Here is a 9055-nt window from a genome sequence, read left to right on the forward strand (position 1 = left end):
TAAATTCTTCCAAAATGTATGGGGACTACACATGGAGAGGGAAACAGTAGCACACAAAAACACATTTCCCCATATATTAAAAAAAAAAGTACAGGTAAACATGAAATTGAGAGGAAAATGAAGGAAAAGCAAGTCAAAATAAACCAGTGAAAAAAATCTTAGCTGGAAGAGTCACTCAGTTATGCCAGCTGGTTCCTTCTCTGGCACCATCCCCTTATACCTAATCAAACCATATGAGAGACAATCTCATTACACATTTCAAATCACTTTATCTACAAGTAATATTTAAATGAGAGTGTTTCTACATCTTGCACGCAAGGAACATTAAATATAAATTTTTGTTCATTTTATTTGTCATCTTGTTAAGATTTCCAAGATAATCTGACTTAATTGTTTGGCCCATACCATTTCTGAAAAAGAAGAAGGCAAAAGTTTCAAGGTGTCAAAAGGTGAAGTGGATAATGAAAAATTGACACCTATCTACCCACATTTGAAAGAGAAAAATTTGCAAGCTGTCAAAAAAAGATAACAAGCAAGGAGAATTACAACAGATAGTATGGTAATTAATAATAATACTAAATTCATTTTGAAAATTGGTATAACCATATTAAATATCATCAATATAAATATTACTTAATATGCAAACATAAGTCCTTAAATGTGATGAAAATTGTCACAAAAGAATTCATCAAATGAGTTAAGTGTGTGAGCAAGTAAACAGATACAAATTCCAATGCATTGAAAGGTATATACCCTATTCTTGAAACTCTGGATTCAGTCCAATTTCAACAGAGTAGGCAGATAGTTATACAGTCATATGTTCATATTATGAAATGTGTTGTAAATTGATGACAATCTACAGTAAGTAGTATTTAGATTTGATTTACCTCTTGTGGAGTAGTTATGGGTGTTAGACCTTAAATGGTAAGTTTCTAGATTAACTTCCACATGAGTCAGAGCCTTAAAGATACATTAGATATACAGTCATGATTCCATACTTAATAAAAAAAGGTTTGCAGGAATCATGTGGTGGTATATTCGCAAGAGAGTGAATAGCTTTCTTTTGTAGTGGCAATATTTGTTTAACATGGAATGACCCCATCACTCAACACCATAATTCAAATGACATTGAAAGAAGGCATGGTAAAGTATTAAATGATACTCATTTGAAATGAAACGGTTGAGCTTTCTTAAAATATAAACAGCTTTACTCAGTTCATAACAGATCTGACTGATTTCGGTCTCCCAGTTGTTTTGTATCGATATAAATTTCTAATATTTTAGCAGTTTCAATATCAGTTATGTTTTATTTACGACTGCATACTATATGCTGATTTTTTTGTATTTCAGTGTAAATGATTATTATCAAACCATTCCTTAGCCTGTCTTTGGATTGCGCTAGATCATACCTTAGCATCTTCTAGATGTTGACATTATTGCACCCGAGTGATGTCATCAGCATATAAAACAATTTAGATTTCATTTTACAGGGCAAATCATTAATCATGATGATGAAAAGTACAGGACCAAGCGCAGAGCCCTGTGGGCAACCACATTTTACTTTAAGAGCTGCAGATCGACAGCCATCAACTTCAAATAATTGGTGGCAATCATTCAAATATAACCTCATTAATTTCACTGCAACACCCCCTAACACCATAATATTCTAGCTTTGATAGTAATATTGAATGATTAATACAGTAGAAAGCCTTAATACAGGTATTACTTAAGTACAAATAGAGAAATAAAAGAGCCCTGAAATAATGTGAAATACTTATTGATGCTTATATACCATACCGCAGATATCAGTCACAACATTAAAAGGATTAATTACATTTCACTCTGCCCTTCTGAGCAAAAAGGATTTTGAAATGAGCAAGGTTACCCTTCTTTGACATCCATAAACAGTTTTATAATTTATGTAGTTAAGATTTAAACAGAGCTATATGTGGAAAAATAATGTAAGCACATGTCTGAAAAATCTGGGAGAATGCTAAAATTAGGGATCAAAAATGAAAATATAGGAATGATGGCATTCTAAATACATATATTTTACTTTTTTCGATTCTATTTTTCTCTTATCCCACAAAACCAATGGAAGATTATTCTCTCTTCCCGATCGACATGACGAGAAAAGAATCAATATCCTCTGCACTGCCACATTTTACAATAAAAAGCTAAAATGCATGGATGGCATTCAGGCTGAAAATTCTAGTTCAGTACGCATGGAACAATGACAATATATGAGCATATAAAAATACCATTGTCATTACTAGAAAATATGAGAAAAATACAGATCTAGTAGAACTTGATTAAAAAAGCGTAAATATAATAATAAATCAAATTTATTGCTCACAGGATTCAACAAGTTAAATTTAGGACAGGTCAGAGGAGAAATAATCAGCTATTTCAGGGTTCCTAAGACTTCAGAAACTCTTCCACACAATAATAGCATTTATCCATCAGAAAATGCCCAAAATATTTCTTAACTTTCCCCTAGAAGGAGCAGATTTTATGCCTGGTGGTAGATAGTTGAAAATTTTGATGGTCACATGAAAGGAACTCTTATTATACATTAGCATAATAGTTACAGAATACATGTGCATCAACACACTATCGAGTATTATGCTCATGTACTTTAACAATAAATATACAAACAAGGTAAAGTTGGAATTTTCAATTCTTTAAAATAAGATCTGCGAGTTTGCTATGGGGTAATTTTGCTATCGACCTAATACATCTTTCTTGCATTGTAAAAAAATGGAAGCCAGGTGATGCTCCACAGAAAATAATTCCATGGCTCATATGTAACAAAGATGCCATGGTAAACCATTTTTAGGACATTTAAATCTACCATGTTTGGCAAATTTCATAGAATAAATCCGCTTTTCGCCAAAGTGGAACATGGACCATTGGTATGGATCCCCCAGTTTCAGGACTCATCAATTGACAAACCTAAAAAACAAGGTGCTGAATACCCTTTCTATGGATTGGCCTTTTAAGCAGAGATTTGAGGCACTTCCCTTCTTTTTTAAATTGAATATAATTTGTTTTTAGTACATTTACAGACAGTTTATAAACGTATGAAGATGTTCCTATGTTTATCATGGACAAATTGATAATGGTGTTTGAAATATGCAAATCACCATTGCATTACTGAAAAATGTCTAGAAGTTTTGGAAAAAAACTCTACAAAGTTAACATATATTCTGCTCTTAACCTGCAACCACTAAGCCCATAACGAAATTCCTCTGCTGATGTGCATTAAAATTGTATCCTCTCTTCCTAATATGACCCCTCCGTTGAAACCAATGGATCACAAGAGTTATTCAGATAATAAGCCACTCTTCTGAAAACAGGTGATAAAATCATGGATGATATCACTTCAAATCTGAAAACCATCACTGATATTTTCGATAGGGAACAAATGTCACATGCAAGTTATAGAAACAAATCACATCCACAAACAATGGCTAAATACTTCAATAAAGCAAGCTTCATGCCAAAAATATTTCAGGAATGGTGACTGAAAATGCTTTAGACATAACAACTGCGGTTGGTTATTAAGTCTTTGGTAGAGAGGCAGGTGGCGGAGAGCTGACAGGAGAAATTCTTGGAGAACATACTCAAATCTTCTCATGAAGAGGAAATAACAAAAGAGCGTACACCATCTATTGCCAAAATGCTTAAAACTTTGAGAATTTTTGTAGCTAAATCAGATGATAAAGATGACCATTGCCACTCCATAGACCAACTTGAACACTTGATTCATTGAAATTACATAAACCAAAATTGCAATTTCCTTAACTTAGACAATTTAGGGTAGTTAAATTTTTAATAGTATCCAAAAGTCTCATTACTTTATACTGACAAAGTTTTGAGTGCATCCTTTGTGTATCATAGGGTACACTGTTAGACATACTGTGCACGTATTGCATGTTGTGACACTGCTAGGGTAAAAATATTTCAAAAATCCTAAATGCAAAACACTACAAAATTACAATATTTTGAGCTTTTCCAGAGTATCATTTTTATTCACTCATCTATTAAACTTAAACTATCATTTAAACAATTGTTATATGAAAATCTTAATTAATTATCACCATTTAGAAGTTAGTTGTAATATTTTGATTAATTAATTTTTTTAATACTCTCACCAGAGGAGTTTTAATTTAACAAAGTTCTACTGTAGTCAAATATCAAAATTTGTTTTCCTTCTAATACAACAATTCATCAGTCAGTCACCTGGGTGCCAAATTCATTTCAAATGAATTGCAAACAGCTAACCAACCTGTTTACAGTGTGAACCACAATAAATACTCAAAATGTACTAATTGTGATGGTATTCATATTCACTCAATACTGATTGACATTCATGAGGGCTGCTTCTTTAGGTATCAAAAAATATGAAAAATAGATAAAATTAATGATCAAGTTGAATTATTTTTTTTTATTTTAAGGGTTTGTAAGCACTTGGAATGGAGATATTGTTAAATGTCTTTCTTTGCCAAAGGGGCATGCTGCAATGGCTTGGCTATGCTTAGCAAAGGAGGATAAAATTAATTTGAAAAACCTTTGATGAGAACTGTATTCAATCGCTGGGCCTCAAAATATCATTGTGCTACCAAAGCAGGTTAGGATTTTAAAAATTTCACTTGGCACTCACTTTAAACATTTAACTTATCATAAAAAGCCGCCCAGTAGAGAAAAACCTGAAGTTACTCTAAGGCTTCAAAATATTTTAACACAAAGAGAATGTTTAAAAGGTAATAGATTTTATTCACAGGTAATGTATTATTGACATGCACATAAAATGACAAAAACTTTCGGTTTACTTTTCCTAAGAAAAATTATTTTAAAAGGAAAATCATATTTATCTTTATTTTCTCTTTGATACCACAGTTTGACAAATTTTGCTGGTACAAAAATATTACAGAAATTATGAGCAACTGACAATGTCTTGAAATTATCAAACATAAAGTAATGGTCACGCTCTTAGGAATTTGAATTGGCCTGATTTAAAAATGATGACAGCTTCTATACTATTTTGTACGCAAGTTATTGCTACATATGTGCTCCTAAAATGGTTCTTATGTCAACACGACGAAGAAAAATGGCCTAATTTTGATTGATCAACCTACTATACTTAACCAATCTACCCATTTTATCCTATTCATCACTGTATGTATCAAATAGAAAACTTCACGCATTCTGCCCAAAAAATTCATCTAAATATTTTACGGGATTGTTGGAACAGATATGTTTCCATTCTAGAGAAAAAGCTAAAAACAATGTGGACTATACTCATTTTGAAAACTTAAGTGCCTCTAGATTGTTTTGGCACCTACACAAGGCTCAACACATTATTATCAAAAATATCAGAAGTCTCCTGCTTTAGGCAGCTTTTCAAAAGAATATAAAAAAGAACTGGATTGGAATCAGTGCCAAATGAAATGGCATTAACTTCCACTGACATTAAAAAAAAGCAAAAGTTGGCATGCAGTTATAAAATATCAAATACCTATGCATTTTCACTATCTCTGCCATTTGTAAGTTATGCAGTTAATGAAATCAATTATTAATCTCAGGCTATATAAATAAACTAATGTAAGCATGCTCCACAAATTGATCTAAATTACTTTGAGCAACTAAGACAGAAATCTGTCCAGTTCTTTAAAAACCCATTATTGTAGGAGTGCTTCACAAAAAAACAGCATAACTTCTTTTCTCTTTGTCTGTATATCCACCACTCTCTGCTAGTAATACCCAATGATATTAACCAGCATTGACGAAAGAACATCATAGTCAACAGTACTGCTGTAAGCAAACAGTACACTGCACCAACAAAGCATACTGCAATACTGTAAAAGAAAGCATAATATTACTCAATAGACTCCTACAAATAACTATGTTAAGACTTTACAAAGTCAATGCTTTGAGTCACTTACTCAAATTCATGATAAACGTCACTGCAGTCTTCTGGTAAAAGTATCACATTCATGAAAAGGAATGGCTGGCAGACTGTCGTCAATGTCAAATTTGACCCATATACCAGCGCACTCACTAGGAAAATTATTGCCATTAAAAAGAAGGCATGGTTTCTTTCACCAATGCAACAATTAATCCTGCATGAAAGTGATTACTAATTAATTCATGTTATAACATTATCTACATCATTTCCATTCACATTTGAAAAAGAGTGGAAAAAATTACCAAACACAATGATGGTCCATTTTAAGTATGCACGTCTGGCATACCTTGCAATGATAAGCCCGAGGAGGCACATTCCTTCGGCAAATGGAGCACTCAATGTCAACAAAATCAGACCACGGGGAATTTATTGCAATGTCTACATTGTTTTGAATAGATGAGGATTTTGTTTTCACTTTGTACACAAAAAAGAAAGAAATACATAAAAGAGAAAAAAATTTGTAGTTTTCTGAGGGCAATATTTCCAGCAGAGGGACAACTTTTAACTCAAAAACGGCCAACAACAGCACTGCTGATGTTACTGACCACATAACAAAAAATCTTGTTTGAGGGATGGACTTCAGAAATGAACGATACAGATAAAACATGACTATAGGCATAACAGTGAAAACAACAAGTGAGCACCATACGTTAAGGGCAGCAATGTATGCTAGAGCTGGTTCAATAAAAATTGGCGATACTTCATCCCAAGAAACTTGCTTGGCACCACCAACCCAAGGTATCCGCAGTCTGTCCTTAATTACAGAACATACACTGTGTCTGTTCTGATTAGGTCTTCCAGATATAAGCCTGAAATTACAACGATTCTTTATCTGATGTATTAATTCGATGCTTCCGTGCGCTTAGAATAATTAACGCTATTAAAATGTATACCAGGTGTAGAACGGTGAAATATGAAAATGTTCCATGAAATGGGCTTTCTGGGAAGAGACAGGTACAACTTTTAGTCGAGTTCGAAACTTCAACCATATTAACATATACCAAGTATAGAGGAATACAGTATACGAGATGTCAGCACTTATACCAAAGAAAATGACTTAACTTTAGAATATTCGAACATAATTGTTCGCTGGAAATATAATTACAAAAACACGAGAATCAAAGTAAAGTAATACCATTTTAAATTTTCTTATCTCACCATTATTCAGTCAATATTCGCACAACACCGTTTATCTTCCTTCTAATAATGTCATGCGTTCTGTTATATAAATACAGTTGCATCTGAGTACGTTTAAAACTAGAATAAACAAGATAGTCCATACCTTTCAACATTTTCATCCAACTCTTGACAGTCACAACAAAATCCTAATAAATGACTTCTTTCTTGTTTCAAATTTAAATATTCACAGCAACAAAGTGGACTATTTTCAACATCAGAATTACTCATAGTTTATGATTTTTTAAGACCAGGCGAATAATATCCCAACTTTAGCAATTTAGCTGACGATTCCTTGTACGAATGAGTGACTTTGTTTTCCCGCAAACCAGTGCCGCATTCTTCCTTTCAAATACCGCATTGGCGATTTTTTTTGTACCCGTAGGAGAGATATGGTTAACAAGTATCACAGCATTCCAAATATTCACATAATTTGACAGAAAGGCAATGAAAAAACCATATTTGTTACTTTTACTCCTGCTAAATAACCCAAAAAAGGAAACGCTGACTTTCCGTCTACTTCCTTCACTATCTCCAACACTCCCGATACATCTGCATCGGCTGTTTTGACATGTTTATGAAGCATGCGCAATGACGATGTCGTCTAAAGCAAATGGAAACAAAGCACAATCGTCAATTTCGTACTGTTTTGATTTGAGTCTTATGCGGTAACCACTCGAGATTTTGTTTTTGTGTTCTTTTCTGTATTAAGAATTATTTATAGCCAACCAACATAATGGATAATAACCCTGCTATTGAAAAAACGATCACAATAACCATCACCAGTCTTAAAAATATTGTTAAGTACCGTAAGGCTCATATAGGGGCCAAACTTTATTTAAAAAAGTACAAACGCAGTAATCAACCCGAAGTTCGATTTGGTAATGCGGATGTAACTAATTGAATATTTATTATTTCAGAGGGTAAAGGAGCTCCCTATGAAAATAAGCATAAACATAGTATATGGAGCTAAATCCTTAGCCACCATTTCATCAATATCGGTCGAAAAAGTAGACGTGACAATCGATTTTTCAGCTGTCCTAAGCGTCGATACACATGAATTTGAGAAACTAAACGAACTGGCCGGAACTCCCATAATATGTAATTATAATAGTACAAGTAATGACGGTGTCATGGGTATTTTGAGCGAATCTGAAGATTTTCCAACATCCTGAAAATGCTTCTTTATAAAACCACTTTGACTACTCAAAATATCAATTCCATCCTGTCACATACCCTAATATATTCTTAATGTTAGTAATTGTCATCGGCATGTTGGTCAAGCGCTAGACATAAAAAGATCAACAATACTGGAGAGAAAATACACAAAAACACTATCCAGCACATAATGCTACCCAAGGGACACCAGTCTAATTACAGTATGTTGCCCATTAATTCACCTTCACTAATAGTGCTAAACAACAAACAGCTTCATTAGTTCAAGTTTAAAAGTTTTCACAGTGGACTTATTTTTTACACTCAAGAGCAGTTTTTTTAATACCAGTGAAGCTGATGAGATCCTTTCTTTGAAAAAGTGAGCAATTGAATTTTCAGGTTCACATTCTCAATTGCACATATCCAGTAACTATATACTTTGGGATTTGGTGAAAACATCATTGGTTCTTTTTTTTACAAGTAAGGAGCAATGAAGAATGCATGGCAGGGCAAATAATTTAAGTTCCATCTTCAAATCTGAAAGATAATCCCTGTCATAAGTGAAACTGGGCATTTGACTAGTAATATCTCATGATGTTGAAAATATCTGAAAAAGATTGAAAAAGTACCTCAAATCCCAGGAAATTGCCACCAGATTTGCCTGGATTGCAATCATAGGTTTTACAACTAATTCCAGGACTAGGTTTCTTGGTAGGCTCTGGCATTAGTTTTAGCAAGAAGGTGATGAACTTT

The 9055-nt window shown here is 33.3% G+C and overlaps 1 protein-coding gene across 1 annotated transcript; it reads right to left on the reverse strand.

The window, feature by feature from the left end:
• Positions 1 to 4702: 4702 nt before the first annotated feature.
• On the reverse strand, positions 4703 to 7712 carry LOC139699734 (palmitoyltransferase ZDHHC23-B-like). The gene is made up of 4 exons (XM_071598206.1): positions 7254 to 7712; positions 6214 to 6780; positions 5949 to 6125; positions 4703 to 5861 (listed from the first exon to the last, which is right to left on the reverse strand). The coding sequence occupies exons 1-4, from the start codon at positions 7376 to 7378 to the stop codon at positions 5636 to 5638; spliced, it is 1095 nt and encodes a 364-aa protein (XP_071454307.1). The 5' UTR covers positions 7379 to 7712; the 3' UTR covers positions 4703 to 5635.
• Positions 7713 to 9055: the final 1343 nt, after the last annotated feature.

Source organism: Hetaerina americana, unplaced genomic scaffold, assembly GCF_022747635.1.
Source record: "Hetaerina americana unplaced genomic scaffold, ioHetAmer1.1.p SCAF_10, whole genome shotgun sequence".
In the NCBI taxonomy this organism is placed as follows: domain Eukaryota; kingdom Metazoa; phylum Arthropoda; class Insecta; order Odonata; family Calopterygidae; genus Hetaerina; species Hetaerina americana.

Coding starts and splice junctions, on each gene's coding strand:
- LOC139699734 (XM_071598206.1), bottom strand. CDS start 7,378: ATGAGTAATTCTGATGTTGAAAATAGTCCACTTTGTTGCTGTGAATAT. Junction 6,126..6,213: donor ATGGACCATCATTGTGTTTG/GTAATTTTTTCC, acceptor ACTTTCATGCAG/GATTAATTGTTGCATTGGTG. Junction 5,862..5,948: donor GACGTTTATCATGAATTTGA/GTAAGTGACTCA, acceptor TTTCTTTTACAG/TATTGCAGTATGCTTTGTTG.